Source organism: Populus trichocarpa, chromosome 18 (genome assembly GCF_000002775.5).
Source record: "Populus trichocarpa isolate Nisqually-1 chromosome 18, P.trichocarpa_v4.1, whole genome shotgun sequence".
Classification (NCBI taxonomy): domain Eukaryota; kingdom Viridiplantae; phylum Streptophyta; class Magnoliopsida; order Malpighiales; family Salicaceae; genus Populus; species Populus trichocarpa.
In genome coordinates, this window is record NC_037302.2 from 5,713,140 (window position 1) to 5,730,439 (window position 17,300).

Below are 17,300 nucleotides of genomic sequence, written 5' to 3' on the forward strand. Positions count from 1 at the left end.
ATTGATTTGATGTGACTCGGTCTACTTGATAGGTCAAAATAGAATCTAGATAACTAGTAAAAACATCGTTCGACTCAAAATAAATATTCAAGATGATTTTATTTTTATAAATATTGAGACGACAATATATTGGATCAATTTGAGTTAACTTGTCAATCTGCATGTACGGTCATGAGATCACGATAACCCTATATAAAACAAATCAAAATAAATTATGAAACTCAATTTTCAATAAACCCGACTTGGGAAATGAGACTGTGATAACCTAATAGAAATTAAATAAAAATAAATTATGAGTCTCAATCTCCAATAAATCTAATATTAAAGGATGAAATTGAAAAATTGATTGAAAATAGGACACAAAAATAACTTAAGACAGCTTGAGTTAATCTCTTAAACCCGTGACTCGAGTCATGAGATGAAGATATTCTCATAGAAAGCAAACTGTAACCTAATTCCCAATCAACTCTCAATATTGAAGGATGAAATTCAGAAAAAAATACAATTAGAAAACAAAAATAAAAAAACTCGAGTCAACCAAGTTAACCAGTCAAATTTGTGGTTTAGGTTATGAGACTAAAATAACTTTATAAAAAATAAATTGAAAAAAATTATGAAACTCAATCACTGATAAATCTATTATTGAATGATGAAATTGAAATTAAAAAATATATATATAAATTAAAAATATTTAAATAAATAGTATTTTACGAGAGAATTACATTAAAACCCTCTCTTTTTTAGATTTTTTTTGGTTAATTAATATTTATATTCCAAAATAAACATTTAAAAATTAAAACTATTGAAAATGTGATAATAAAAGAGCAACTGACATGTCGTTCCAAGCGTGAACACCATGCAGAAAAAATCATCCCGAGTTCTACATCCACCGTTCTCTCCAGACAGACACAAACTGTGGCCTTCACTTCGTTAATGTCACTGTCGTCCCAACCAGACACTCCCAAAAAAAAAATCCGACACAACAAACAAATCCAGCCTCGCATTCACCAAATCAAATAAAAAAGATCCTACTATATGCTCCCTCGCCTCTCTCCTCTCCTCCGCAACTCTTCAATGGCACGTGCCGTTCCACGCGCCTCCACCCCTCTCCCACTCCCTACTCTCTTACCGGCCACAACTCTCTCTTCTCTCCACTCTCCTTCGAGTCTTTCATTCGCTCCAAAACCCAGCAATTTTAACTTCCTTTTGTTAACTAATACTGGACTCTTTAATAAAAAGTTCGAAACTTTTTCTCAAGAAAATTATAGGTGCACGGTTTGGGCCTCCCATAGAGGTTACCGGAAAGTCAGACAGCGGCCGGCGGCGGCGAGGAGGAGTAAAGAGAAGGATTTGGAGCTCAGTGTTAGCATTTGCATTGAAGAAGGCCTCCCTAATGACCCTGAAATATTGGTAAAGGAAACATCTTTCTTGTCTGTAAAGATAAATTTATGTGTTTTGATACTTGATTGGTGATCTTGACAAATGGGTTTTGTGTTTTGTTGTGAATGGTTGGTGTTGCACAGAGTATAGCAGAATTGCTTAGACTAAATGTGCCAACGGCAATGAAGTTAGCATTTGATAGTTTAAAAAGTTCAACTTTCAAAACAAGGGATGAAACTATAACTGATGTTGGTGGGTTTGACAGCATTGAGTTGTCTGTGATGCTTTGCAATGATGAGTTTATTAGAAAACTTAATAAGGAATGGAGGGATGAGGATCATGCAACTGATGTTCTTTCAATGTCACAACACGTGCCTGGCCTTGACCTACCAATTGTAAGTGAGAAATGCATAGTTTTAGTTATTTACAGGATTCATTTAGAGTGTCAACATGGGTTGGTCACTCTTTGTTTTTTATTCTTTGCAGCTTATGTTGGGTGATATAGTGATTTCTGTTGAGACTGCTGCACGACAAGCCGAGGAAAGAGGACATACTCTTATTGATGAAACTCGTGTTCTCCTGGTTGGTGCAAATTTTACTTCAGTCTTCAATTACATGTTTTGACATCTCTTTTTGGCTGTTATGATTTTTATACATAATTTGGATGTCTGTGCTCACTGTATTAGGGTAGTTGGTTAACTTCATAATTTGTAGTTTGACTCCCTTGGTTACTTTACCACACTTGCAGGTTCATGGGTTGTTGCATCTTTTTGGGTTTGATCATGAAATTAGTGAAGAGGCTGAAGCTGAAATGGATAAGGAGGAGGGAGTTCTTTTGGAGAGTCTTGGCTGGAAAGGGAAAGGATTAATTCAGAGTGCATACGATGCAGAAACTACTATGAATCATCATATGGAAAGTTCAGATGGTAATTTCACTGTATTAATTAGAAAAAAATTGCTTTCTGGTTTTGAGAGGATCCTACTTCTTGGATGCATACTTACATTTTTATTTATTTTGGAGCTACAATGTGCTTTACCATGCAAAGATATGAATACATGATCATGCAATGACATCATCTTACACTACTTTGTTAAAAGACAGGAAGAAAGAAGGCAGTCTTAGATTCTATAAACCAAAATTCAGCTATATCTTCTGCGATATGGATGGTGAGGTGACCCATACTTTTTGATGGGATATCCACATGTTTTGAACATTGGATTCTAATGTTTCCTTTGTCTCCCCACTTTCCTGATTGCTAGGAACGTTGCTGAACAGCAAAAGCCAAATCTCCTTGACCAATGCAAAGGCCTTGAAAGAGGCTTTGTCAAGAGGTGTGAAAGTGGTGATCGCGACTGGAAAAGTAAGAAACTGTGCAATTCTACCCTTTCATCTCTAGTTCATTAACTACCAGCCAGCACATTATTTATACGCATATGCTCGACTTCTAGCTATGTTTTCCCATTCGTATTACCCTCAGATTTTAGTTTTCATTTTCTTTAACAGGTGCTGGATGTTACTGTTTGTTTTTAGTTTTTTATTTATCTATCCACTAGCTAGGCTCCTCTTTATTATTTATTGTTCTTTCTTTGTTCTATTTGTTTCTTATCAGTTACTTATCTTGCTGCTAGTTATTGATCTGAAATCTTGAATAGGCACGTCCTGCTGTGATAGATATTTTGAAGGCGGTAGATTTAGCTGGTAAAAATGGCGTTATCTCAGAGTTCTCTCCTGGTGTCTTCTTACAGGTTTTCCTTTATCTCTTCGAGGGTGTTTGGGATTGTAGTGTATGGTGCTTTTTAAAAGTGTTTTTCGCTTGAAAAATGCATCAAAATGAATTTTTTTCAGTTTTTTTTTCATTTTTGACATCAACTCATTAAAACCATCAGAAAACACTAAAAACATCATCAATTTGATGCTTTTTTCAAGCTAGAAGCACCTTTGAAAAGCACCTAAAAGCAGAAGCTATGCCAAACACCCCATATCATCTAATCACCCTTTTGTGGTCATGCATTTTCTACCATGGATGTCATCAATTTAACAATTTTCAAGTTGTACATCATAAACAGAAAATAGTGTTCTCTTCTCGAAGACATTCTCAAATTGCTGGTCATATGCATGCATGAATATTCATTTTGTGCTTACGCTTATACATGCAAGTTTTTCTTAAACTCAGCATGTTTGGAACGTCTTTATCTGTTATGCAAAATTGACCTAGGGGTCCTATCTAGCTTCATTAAGATAATAAGAATGATAATATTTAGCAGGTTTCTTTATTCTTCACTCCTTAAAGAAAAGAGCCAAGTTCTATCAGGCTTGAGGCTATTTCGCCTCTTTCTTCTTGAAACCAATCCTAAATTTGATGCAAGCCCAGGGGAGTTTAGGTATTCTCACTTGCAAGAGTTCAGGAGAGGCTTACAATAGATTTAATGAACATTGGATTTCTAATGAACAAACTGGATCAGTAACAGTTAGTTAGAAGATAGGACCTAGGGGTCCTATCTAGCTTCATTAAGATAATAAGAAGGATAAGATTTAGCAGGTTTCTTTATTCTTCAGTCCTTAAAGAAAAGAGCTTAGTTCTATCAAGCTTGAGGCTATTTCGCCTCTTTCTTCTTGAAACCAATCCTAAATTTGATGCAACCCAGGGGAGTTTAGGTATTCCCACTTGCAAGAGTTCAGGAGAGGCTTACAATAGATTTGATGAACATTGGATTTCTAATGAACAAACTGGATCAGTAACAGTTAGTTAGAAGGTTTTTTTTTTACCAATCTGTACTTCATACACAGGATTTGTGTGAATTTGAGGCCTCTTATACACAGGATTTCTTCTATACATTTACTTGGCTTAAGTTATTATCTTAGTATCATGAAATTGATGCGTTGCAAACCTATAGAACCTTAGTGAGAAAAAAGGATTTGTCTTCTTAGGTATTGTTATACATACTTTCCCCCCTATTATTTCTCTTTCCAGTTTTACATTTGCTTCTGCTTTGCTTTTAGTTTTCCTCGGATATGCTTTCATCTTCCCCTATGAATATTGTTTTTAAAATAAAAGTAAGTCAATTTTCCCACTTTCCTGAATGCTGCAAAGCTTAAAGGTTCGTGCTAACATACTTTTGCTTCCATGGTATGCTGTCATGTTCAACCCCTAGATGTTGATTTTGACTCATTTGTTGTCACTTATTGATGGTCTCTGTTTATTTCAGGGGTTAATTGTTTATGGTAGACAGGGTCGGGAAATTTTTAGAAGCAATTTGGATCTGAGTGTCTGCAGAGAGGTATTTCATACAGAAATATCATATGGTAGCAATTGGATTTGAACTATGCATGAATTTTATCAGAATAGTGAAGAAGAAGAGAAGGGGCCTTACACACACACACATAGACAAATATCTGCTGGGTGATTGGACTTTTTTGTCTCCTGGTCACCTGGATGTGATATATTTTGCTGTTTCATTGTAGCTAGCAGCTACCTGTCACTGCTAAGTTGTCTAGGGCAGTTATTTTCTGAGTTTTTCATAATGCCATCTGAGATTAGCTGCACACTGTTTATTTGTCCTAGTCTTGTACAGTTGAGTTTTGCCTGCCTGCTCTGTCCTGGATTGGATATTCCTGGCTCTCTGGTGGTTGGATGCTGTTGCAGCTGTAGAATTCCCTGAATTTTATTGGAGCTGCCCAACCTTTTCATCTAGGGAAGTCGTTAGTATCAAATTACATGTGTTTTCTATGCAACAGACTTTCCCTTCTACTCTAGTTTGATTGACCTTTTGTCAGACCATATTTCGATAATCTCACTCATCTTCATGTTTACAGCAGCACTAAATTTTCCTCCCCCCTTCTAAAAAGTCCATAGAGTTCATGTTCTTGATATAACTTGGTATAATGTTCATGGAGCTTCCACAATATGATTGCCTTGCATTTCATATTGTTAATAAAGCAATCCACTCTTTCTTTCTTTTTTTTCTTTTTTTATAAAAAAACATAGTAATCCACTCTTATTGGTGGCAGATTTTAACCAATATGATATTCTTTTTTATGTACTGAAAAGAAAGAACCGAAGCTAAATGGCTTTACAAGGCATGTGGATCTCTTGGTTGTATTTAAGGATCATTGTTGGTCACTAAGTACTTGTTCTTGGTTTTAAAATTGTAGGCATGTCTCTACTCTTGGGAGCACAAGGTTCCTCTTATTGCATTCAGCAACGATCGTTGCTTGACATTATTTGAGCACCCTCTAGTTGATTTACTGCATACTGTATATCATGAGCCAAAGGTGAATATTTTTCACTCTAGTAACAATTCTCTGGTACTGGCTGAGCAATTATTCCATATAGACACATGATTTATGAGAAAATGTTTACAGGCTGAGATCATGCCTTCAGTTGAGCATCTCTTGTCTGCTGCGGACATACAGGTATTTGCACAAATATGGTCTCATTTTTCTTTTTGGAGTATCAAAAGAAAAGTGGTGTAGATGTTTTGAACCTAAAAAGGTTGACATGTTTTTAAGGTGTGTGTTTAGCAGATGGTTTTAGCCATGATATCTTTTATTCAAATAAACTGAGTGGCTACTTTTCAGTTTTTTATAATGTCAATCTTTTATTTTCGTTGTACCTCAGAAAATCGTGAACATAGTTTTTCACTTATGATTGCATTCTTAAACAAACGGCAATTATTGATCCTGTCTTGTTTTCTTTCTGATTCATTTGTTAAAAAACTGGGAGTTATGGATCCCACACTCTTGTTAAATGTATTTGTGTACCTTTATGCTTGCAGCTGTATAATTAAGCCCTAGAAAACTAGATCCTCTCTACCTTTGGTTTTGTTTATTTTTATAATGGTTCACATCTTTTCAATTTACAGAAGATGATCTTTTTAGACACTGCTGAGGGAGTGGCTATGAACCTGCGGCCATACTGGTCAGAAGCAACTGGAGGCCGTGCCAATGTTGTGCAAGCTGTTCCAGATATGCTTGAAATTGTCCCCCCTGGAACCTCAAAAGGGAGTGGTGTAAAATTGTTGCTTGATCATTTGGGTGTCACTGCAAAGGAGGTATGGGAAGATATAATCTGTTCTGTATTCCTTTTGTTTTTCATCTTGCCATCTTTTCTTTCCAGAATAAAGAAAATCTCTATAAGACTTGCAGTAGTTGCTGTTGAAGTCTCTCTTTTATTTACTTACTGTCATAGTTTCATATTCTTTAATGGCCCTTTCTCTTTCATTAGGAGAAAATGATGAATGGCCAAACCTGTGACCACCTTATAGTTCCGAGTTTTGGTCTGACATGCCTGTTCTTTAGACCATATTCTGGATTGTTTCTAATTTGTAAATTTTTAGATAATGGCTATTGGTGATGGTGAAAATGACATCGAGATGCTTGAGTTGGCTTCTCTAGGCATTGCTCTTAGCAATGGATCAGAGAAGACAAAAGCTGTGGCTAATGTTATTGGTGCCAGCAATGATGAAGATGGTGTGGCCTCTGCTATTTACGAGTATGCATTCTGAGGTACAAGGTCTAGTTTGAAAAATTCGAACAAAGGTCACATGGCGAAAGATACATGGTGCTGGATGCAATGTGGCCATTTTGACAGTATTTATTTCTCGTTATAGATGAAAGATGGGCCTCATAAATGAAAATAGAAACTTGTCAACTTCTTTCCCTATTGAATGAGTTAACAGTAGGTTATCATTCAGTGCTGGCTCCTCTGAAGCAAGGTCCTCGAGACGGCGGTGCGAATAAAGCGACGTTTTTTTCTCATATTGATTGATCTCAATGATTTGAACTTCATGGATTCTTTTAGGTAGCTTTGTATCCAGAAATAGTTTCACTCTTTTTTGTTTTTCTTTTTTTGTTCTTTTTGGTTTGTTTTGGGGCGAGGAGTGTGACTTCAGGCATGCCCACACCCAGAGCCTGAATCTTTATGCGATATTCTTTTCCATATGAGATTTATGTAGCTACTACTTCATGTATCTGTTTGGATAATTCAGAAATGGACCAATGATACTAAACTTTTTGCGTTCTTGGGCCGTGAATTGATTGGATCCTTCATTTACATTATTTCATAGTAACAACTCAATCTTATTGGTGCTTTTAGAAATAGATACAAGTCAGAAGATCTCCAAACGTCGCTTCCATTGATGCAAGTCATTACTTTAAAATGAATGCTTGTTTCAACCCCAGGCACGTGTAGAGTAATTCTGTCATTCTAAGAAACCACATTACTATTGCATTTTAAATAAGTGTGAGAAAATCTTTTTTCTTCTTTTATGAAGTGTATCTCTTGATCATGTAGTCAAGTAATTTCTAACGAAGTAGATAATAACCTGAAAAGTTAAAAATTAGGTTTGACAGAACCCTGATTTAGAGGTAAATTTGTGTATAAAAACACAAGGTATTATAAAAAGATATGGACACAAAGATAATTTTATATTTAAAAGTCCTAAATATATGAATGCAACTACTAAGTTAGACTGTGTTTGGTATTGTGGTAGCTGTTGTGGTTGTGATTTTAAAAAGTTGTTTTTATAAAAAATACTTTTAGTTGAGGTTGGTTTGAAAAAATAGATGTTTGGTTAAAACTGTAATTGAAATTGAGGTTGAACAAAAAGTAGTTTAATGTGTTTGGTTAAGAATGCTTTTCAAATTAAGGTTATAAAATAACTAAAAAAAACATATATTAATATTAATGATTTTTAATTGAAATATTATACATTTAACTATTGCTATTATATCATGAAATAAAAACACAAAGGAATATGTATTTCACTATAATGTACTTGTTAATTATTACTTAACTACAAAAACAAGAACAATTAAATCCATATATTTATTTCATTCTACTTTATCATTTAATAAATTAAAAAATTGGTCTTTTTTGCTCTCGTCAAACACACATAATGTGAGTCTGTTAAAATGCAAACACTCTAAATTTTTAGAGATAATTTATAGCTTTTTTATTGATACAGATGTTTCTTGAACTACAAAAATTGTTTTGGTCCATAGAAGCCTGCATTGAATTTATGGAAAGTGAATTCTGATAGTGTTGCTCATATGCTTTTTATTGTTTGCAGACATCATCTTTCTTTCTACATATATTCAAGGTTCAATTCTCTGATAAAAGAATACAAATCGGAGGGAAGAAACCTTTTGTTTTGTTTCTTGCTAAAATATCTCATCTTCTCAGTGAGCAAGTGCCTTTTGCAGATAAGGACTTGATGGTGTAAAGCAACCTTGCCTGCCCATTTTTATTTCGGGGGAGGGTTCTGGTTCACTTTGATTTTGAATATTTATATGCTGATGTAGATTTCACAATGTATACCGTTGTATGTTTTTTCAACAATTAAAAAAATACGTAAAAATACAAAAACGTTTGATGAGAAGCATGAAAAAATTACTTCACCAAAAACTAAAGTTAAACCTCATTTATTAGTGGGTCCTATGAATCAAACCACAACTTTATTTTATAACCAAACACCGTATTATTGAGGTTGAACAAAAACGCAGTAGCTACCGCAAAGACAAATGATATCTAAGTAATCTTTGATAAGTTAGTTTATGATTTTTGTTCCTACAAAAAAATGTTGTTTTGTCACAAACAAATAAGAAAAAACTTATGTTTATTTTCCAACTTGTTATTCAAATTTGCAGCTCAAAAAAACATAATATAATCTCTTCTAATTAACTAACTCTAATGGATCCTTTTTAGATTGCAAGCTAATAAGCCTATATTAGTAATTAATTAATATAAGTTCAATAATGAAATAAACCATTAAAAAATGTCTAACAAGCTAGAACAAACCCAAATTAAAAATATTTATTCAACATTAAATAGATAAATAAAATAGAATAATAAAAACAAATTCTTCATCCTAAAATTCCTTTACAAGCCAAAATCTTCAATTTTCGCACATTCTTGCCAGATTTTAGTCATAACTTCAATCATATCGTTCTCTCTTGTCTGGATGAATTACTAGGCCTAATATATATGGTTGGCAAGCTTGAGATATCTAGCTTCCAGCCCAACTTGAATAGTAGAAACATCACACCTGTAGCTCCATATATGTCCCAAATAGTAAACGAAGGTCTAGTTTGGTAGATTTGACAAGATTTGTCCAATAACTTCGACCATTTGAAATACTATGTTCCCAAACTTTATTTGACCTGAAACTTTACCAAAATATAGTTTCATGTGTCTAGTATTTCTCTATAAAATATCAGCTTGACCTAATGTATGGTTTGAGAGATATGCTTGATCTTGTAAAACTGGTCAACAAAACTTTTAAGGCCAAATTCAGACCTGACTTGGTTCATACCATCCTCCCATTCTTTAAAAAAATTTGACCTCAAATCTATATCATGAAAAAATCTTTTAAGGTCAACAAATTAGTACTAGCTGAAGAATAACATCATCATCAAAACCAAGAAGAACCTTGTTAGCAAAAAAGGTCTGCTTGATATACAAGTTCTTATTTTGAGCCATCTTCCCCTTCTTTAATTTCAGTTCTCCTCTTATATTTTATTAGGTTTCAAAGATACAAGAGTTACAAGTTTTCCATTCATCTCAAATGAATATCTATTTTTCACTCCATTATTCATAGCTCTCCTATCATATTGTCATGGTCTACCAAGAAACAAATGATTAACTTGCATTGACATAACACCACATAACACCTCATCATAATATTTACCAAGATAAAAAAAACAACTAAAACCTGCTTATTCACTTTCACTTCATATCTACTCCTAAAAGGGTAGTCTACGAGTTTTTGGTCTTGACCTCGACCCCAAGGCAAGAAGGAAAGACTTCCCGTGCCCTGAATTGAATAAGTAAATTAACTCACTATCATTCAACCACTGCAATTTATAAGGTATGAGATGTTTGGTAGTGTGCAAGTTCAACTTTTACACCAATTTAGTACTTGCTGCATTAATGCAACTACCATAATCTTTTATTAAGTTACATTTCTTATTCTGAACATGACATCTCGTGTGGAATATGTTCTCTATTTAACCTTCAGAAACATCCATATTGATAAGCAGATTCAGTGCTCTCTTCACCACAAGTGTCTTTTCATTAACCAGATACTTAATATAAATATCATTAACATCCTTCAATGGTGACATCTTCTTCTTTTTATCCTCCTCATCGATCTCAACCTCATTATTAGCTTTCAAAACCATGACTTTTTTGTTTGGAAATTTTGAAACAACATGACCAAAACCCAAACAACGAGAGCATTTAATCTTACGGTTATGAGAAGTAGGAGTAACATTATTACCTTAAAAAACAACCAAGGTGTCTTTCTTCTTCTAGGGTATCTAGCCATATCCTCTTCATTTGGTTATGATGGATCACCCTCAATGTTAGCCTTTCAATTGAGTTTCTAAGGTGTCAAAGGGCCTAATGGTTGGATTTGCTAAATGATAACCTTCCATTTATGTTGTGTCTCTATCTTCACGACCATATGCACCATCTTCTCTAACTCCACATTATGGTCTCAGTACCTATAATTATCCCTATGACTAAAATTATCACCATATCTTTCCCCTCCAAACTGAAGATTCTGCTACTGTCCGAAACATTTTCAAAATCAACATCATTCATGTTCGTATTACCAGTCACAAACTTATCCATATCAGTGTTAAATTGCATAAAAGCACTCCTAATATTAAATTCTCTTTGCTCAAGCCTATTTTGAACCCCCACCATGATTATTGTCATGTTGCCTCTTAACCTATTCAACTTATCTCCGAGTGCATGCATTACCCATTCAATCCATCTGTTGATTCATAATGGGTATCTGAGTTATAATTTCATTGTCTCCTCTCTGTGGTGCCATATTATTGCTTCCCTCTGACATCTTTAAATTTATAAATTGGTTAGTTCACAAGAAATAAATATTCCTCACTCACTCCCTCACATGTATACTCTCCTCTCGTGTTTCACTTAAATATTAGCTTTTCACTTATATATGCTTGCTACGCCTTTCTCCTCTTATCTCACCTTTATTTGTCTAACAATTGATTTGGTTTCTCTCTCATATGTGTAGGAAAACAATTATGGTGCTCATGGATTAATTTGTAACATCCTATTACTTACTTTCTAAAATTCACATTAAAGAAAGAGACAAAAATAAACAGAAGAGATAATATAAAATTCATGACTTACTAAAAGTAATAAAAATATCTCTACTTAGGATTTCTTTCTCCTAGCTATATCTTTTATTTTATTCAAAGTGGACCCTAGGAAGTAACTACTAAGATGCCACTAGTTACTTCCTGAGCACCATAAAATTCATCTTTATGTTAAGGGATGAGAGATCACAAAATACTGTGCAATTAACAATTAAATTAAAATTGAAATTAAAAAAAAAACTAAAAGGGATGTTACTGTGGATTGGAACAGTGAAATGACTGTTTTATCAATCTCAAGAAATATCATTTAACTAGTTATTGGGGGTAAAATAGTCTTTTCCATAAGATTTATTTGTCATTATCATATTGATTGGGAACACATAAGTCTTTTTACATTTTAGCATAATGAAATGACTTAAAAACCCTTAAAAAACAAAACAAAACAAAAATAAAATAAAATTAGGTTCAGACGCATTTTGGTCTTGTAATGCTTTAATTACACACTGAAATGACTACAATGCTCTTAAAAGCAAAAAAATTAAAACTTGCATCCATTAATTTTTTTTATATTTTTATCATGGTTTTTTTAGTTATTATCAATTTGAATGAGAGGTAATTTGATCTTTTAATAAATAAAAAAAAATAAAAAAATAAAAGTTGCTAGCATGTGCGCAACACTCTTTAAAAGATGCATGCAATGCCTCCTAGTGATTAAAAGCCTCCTTCCATGATGACATTGAAAGCTCTTGCCATCCTTTTCCCGTGGTCAAGCGCGTGTGCGTGGCGGAGCAACAATTGGGCTATGATGGACTTTTTTTCTTTCCTCCTCTTTCTCTCTCCTCGCCTTGGATTTGGGTTAACCCTTCCAAAAACTAAATGTGTCCTCTTTCTCTTGGTTGATATTTGTTTTGCTTTTAATGCCTTTTGAAGTTGATATTTATTTCAATTTCACCCCTCAACATTTTATTTCATGTGATTTTTGTATTTAATTTGATCATTATTTTTTATTATTTTCTTGAGTTTTTTCTTAGTTCTGTCCCTCAATATTGTATTTCATTTAATTTTTTTTATTCAATTTGGTCCTCATTCTTTTGATTGCTATTTTTTTTAACCCTTTTCTTGATTTATTTTATTTTTCAACTTAGTCCCTCATTATTTTATTCATTTAGTTTTTATACCAAATTTGGTCCTCACTGTTTTGTTTTTTAATTTCGGATAATTAGAAATTTTGCTTCATGATTTTTTCATGTGTAGCCTTTTATGGGGTAATTCTAGTCTCATGACCAAGGTCACGAGTTTCAAAGATTAACCCAATTTAACTTTGATTTTTTTAGGTATTTTTTTAAATTGATTTTTTTTCAATTTCATCCTTCAACATTAGGTTATTGGGCCTTGAGTTTTGTGAATTTTTTTCCTTTCCTCTTTGTTGTTTTATATCGATCCCATATCCTGGGTTGCAAGTTAGTCAAGTTAACTTGGGTTGAATTAAATTTTTTTTGATGTTTTTTAAATTGATTATTTTCAGTTTTGTCTTTCATTATTTAGTTTGCTTGAGATTTAACCTCCATTGTTTTATTCAATTTCTTCTATGCGAGATTATCCCGATTGTCATAAACGAATTTTGAGTTCCTTAAAATTATCATTTTCTTTTTAAAAAATAAAAATAAATAAAAAAATAAAAGAAAAAAGGTTTAAAAATACAAAAATGTAGGAGGACAAATGACTTGCATTGCAAGAATAGGCTAAAGAGGGATCTAAATGCATAAATGAGAGATGAAGTGACCAAATTGGATTTTTGACAATATTAAAAACTCAATTGCACCCTTAAAGAACCTGAATGTGAAAGACAATGCAAATTCAAGGTTAACTTAAGTGAATGTTAGACAAATTTGCATAAAACTTAAGTATGAAAACTTAATTAGATTTTTAATAGGCTAATCTGATTTAATTATGGGCATAATTAAATATTTAAAAATTAATTTAGGCCAAAATTAAAAGTATTAAATTAAGTGCAAGGACTTAATTAAACTTTTAATGGGTTAAATTATTTTTATTAAGGACCTGGTCGGTGAAAAATTAAGTTTGGAAGCTTGATTTGGGCTAAATTGAGAATGAAATTTTGGAGGACTAAATTTAACTTCGACAAGCTTAATCAATTGAAATCAGGGGAGAAAATGCAAGAAAATCAAAGTTCAGGGGTCAATTAAAGGCCAAATTGAAGAGATTCAGAACCACAGACTTTTCTGCAAAAAGCGCGCAACATTTAGAGCTATACCAAACTTTTCCAGGGACTAAACTGGAGAAAATCAAAGATTAAGAATTAATTGGTGGCTAAATTGAACAAATTGAAAAACAAGGACTACTTTGAAAAAGGCACCAGACATGAGGGGTCTCAATCGATGTTTGGCAAGGGCCTAATTACACAAAATTAATCAATTTTAGCTCAATTAATATCGTTTGAGCTTAAATTAAAAAATCAAAGACTAAATTGGAGACTACCTGATCCCAATTACTAAAACCCTAATTTTAAGGGTTTAAGGAAAGCGATGTCGTTTTGGTTAGGGTTCTCTTATTTTGGCTAATCATGAACCACTTTTCTGAGCAACAATCATGGCAACTCCAGCTATCATTGAACGAACAGTGATCACCATTCGATAGAGAAGCTTCCCCTCTACAAGGCTATGTCGTCCTTTTTCAATGTTTGTGCCCCACCTGTCAAGCGAAAGCCCTCAACATCTTGTCTCAATGTGACCTTGTCTGGTTCAGTAAAATTCAACAGTGTTACACCTAACTTTGAGTTGATGGTGAGAAGGCTACAAATCACCAAATCAAGCATGGTTTGATCCTAGTTGAAAACTAGCATCCCCTTTACAAGATCCATTGCTTGGTTGGCTTTAATGACCTCCCATTTTCCACGATTAATTCATGAAAGGTGCACCACCAATCAACCATTTTCAGCCGAGTTTTCCAATAGTTAGACATCCAGGGAGAGGGAGAACAAAAGAAGAAGAGAGGAGAGTGGTCCCATAACAAATTAGAGGAAAAATAGGAAAGAATCTCTTATGATTTAGTTTTTAAAAACCACATTCAAACTCACAAATAATTTCACAATCACCTGCCATTTTGAGGCTACAAAAGAAATGTCTTTTGAAGCATGAAAGAGGATGAGAGAGGTGAAAAACAAAAGCCATGAAAAAAAGAAGAAACATTGAGAGAAAACCAATCAGATAGTAAAAAAAAAAAAAGATTTTATGAAGAAGGAGATCAAAAGTTGTTTGGAAAGGGCTACTGGAATATGTTCAAATCAAGCAAAAGAGGCAAAAACTAGTTGCAATTGTCTCTTGAAGGTATATTACTCAACTTCATGAAGGGTTAGAATTCTTTGAGAATATTCATCCCCTCAGCATTTTAAGCTTTGATTCATTTGTTTAAGTGTTTGTTCATGCTGTTTTTGAAATGATTCGACCATGTTTTAAGTTGTTTTTGCATATATGTTCCAGTTGCAATATGATTGTTTGTTCTTGTTGTTAATATGGTGTTTTATGATGTTTAATAAATGATTAATGGTATGCTTTTGATGTTCAAATACTTGTTTTTTATGCATGAAAAACATATGTTATGGTTTGATGATTATATGCAGAAAATGAGACATATAAAAATACTTAGTCATTCTGGTGTTGTTGTTCAGTTTTGAAAGTTCATATAGGTCATTTTGATGTTTTTTTTTTATGTTGAATGAACTTTTGGATTGATAAAAATTGTATATGTGTATGTTTGCATGTTGACATTAGGTTATAGACTTTGAATCCTATGTATTTTAAGGATTACATGTTTATTGTTGTTTTTGAAGGCCTAAACATGTATACATGAGTGTATGTGACTTGTATGAATAGGCCTTAGGTATTTATTCTAGGTTTTTGGTGCATTTTCTGGATTTTAGCAGATTTTGGGTTTCTAGGTTTAACATTCATCCGAAGAAAATTGCTTTGGGTTCGTGATTTCCATGTAATTTTGATTACTTGTTGGTTCTTACACATTAGTATAAGTTTGTTAATCATTAATCTATGATTCTAAAGGCTTAAAAACACTAAAATCTTGGCATTCGATCTTTGATTTTTCATTTGTATTTTTCACAAAATCAAATAATCATGATGATTGGTTGTTCGCTGTGATAATCTAGCCTCAAGATTTTGCTTGAAAGATGATTTTACATGTCTTTGATTTTGTGAAATCTGGTCTGAAATTGAATCCATGTTTCTAGATTTATGTTGAATGTTCTTCATGTCTTTGACAAATTCTAAGTTTTGATACATTTCAATTTGAAATTTATGAAAAATTGTGTTCTTGCCTTGTTTAATTGGTTTTAATTAGTTTGAGCCTTATTTTCTTGTTTATAAGCTAAGCCCATCAAGCCCAACTCACATAACTATGTTGACTCATAAATTTTAAGGCCTTGTTTGACCCGTCTTAATTTTGCAAGAAAAAAACCATTTTTTTTTAGAGTGTGTTTGGCATATACGCCTTTATTCTAGATTATGTATTTTTATCTTTTGTATTTCTGACCCATTGCTAAACAAACCCCAAATAATTTTTAATTTTTTAAAAAACATCTAGGGATCATTTTAAAATTATTGTGGATCCCTCACATGTTTTTCAACCATTTCATTTAGTATTTGGGCTGTAAACTTACACTATAAGATACTAACCCGATATAAAATATACATGTTTTTCTTCAAAATTTCATAAAAATGCAAAAGAAATTCAAAATTTCTTATTTAAAAAATAAAAAATACATTTTTATTTGTGTGCATACAACCAAATTCTAAAAATTCTCATGCATATTTTATATAAAAAAATTGTATTTTTATCATACTTTAAAAAATACAAAAATCAATTAATGAGTATCATAATAACTTTGTGATTATACATTAGGATTTGGTTAAAATTTCAAAAACACCACAAAAGGCAACTTGTTTAATTAATATTTGGGGCATGAATTTTACAATGTAATGCATATTTCCGGTATTAAATTAAATGAATTGCCAAAAATAAAATGTTAAGAATTAATTATAGACTTTAATATTTGAGGATATAAAATTACACTGTAAAGTATATCCTCAATTATTAAAGATACAAAATAAAAATAAATACATCATTAAAGTTTGGGTCTTATAATGATTAGGTTTTAGCCTAATAAGGTAAAAACCTTCATATTCAGGAGGATCTTTCTTGAACCTTAGACAAACCAATGAATATAAACATGACTTAAAAAACAATTAATCAATAATGTAACTTACTGTAAGTAGAGTGCATTGAAGGTGATATGTTTTCATCATGCACAACTAGTTCCTTTACGTAGACTCTTGCAGATCAGTAGATTTTCTAGTAACCATAATATTAGGTGACGACTCCTGAACCTTTCAAATTATAATTTCATGATTAATCCCAACACATCCAAAACCCCCTCAATCCATGAGAAAGATCTATCATTCAATATCGTGCATGCTATGATACCGATCTCACGATCAGGCCGTGAGTTTAACATATTGACTCAAGCTAGTTTTTTTTTTCCTTTTTCAAAGTAGATATTTTTTTAGTTTGTCCTCTGCAAGTAATTAAGCTTTGAATTTCTTTTATTTTCCTGTTTAAGAAGTATCCCACTCTCATTAAGTTTTCTACTTTGTTATCAACTATAATTTTTAAAAATATTTAGAAAATATCTTTTTAATAATATTGGTAGTGTTATTTTTTTCCATAAGGTATCAATATTTTTTTTTGTATTATA

General features: G+C 32.6%; 1 protein-coding gene across 2 annotated transcripts; it reads left to right on the plus strand.

Moving 5' to 3' along the window:
- Positions 1-888: 888 nt before the first annotated feature.
- LOC7476638 (endoribonuclease YBEY, chloroplastic) lies at positions 889-7,413 on the plus strand. 2 transcript variants are annotated; one of them, XM_002324715.4, is made up of 12 exons: positions 891-1,410; positions 1,524-1,775; positions 1,867-1,962; positions 2,129-2,306; positions 2,479-2,547; positions 2,641-2,741; positions 3,034-3,126; positions 4,588-4,659; positions 5,534-5,653; positions 5,744-5,794; positions 6,244-6,432; positions 6,718-7,413. In XM_002324715.4, exons 1-12 carry the CDS (start codon positions 1,036-1,038, stop codon positions 6,883-6,885), a joined length of 1,764 nt encoding a protein of 587 aa, XP_002324751.3. In that variant the 5' UTR covers positions 891-1,035; the 3' UTR covers positions 6,886-7,413. The 2 variants fall into 2 exon arrangements, with proteins under 2 accessions (XP_024446228.2, XP_002324751.3); XM_024590460.2 differs by lacking the exon at positions 4,588-4,659 and having other exon boundaries at positions 889-1,410.
- Positions 7,414-17,300: the final 9,887 nt, after the last annotated feature.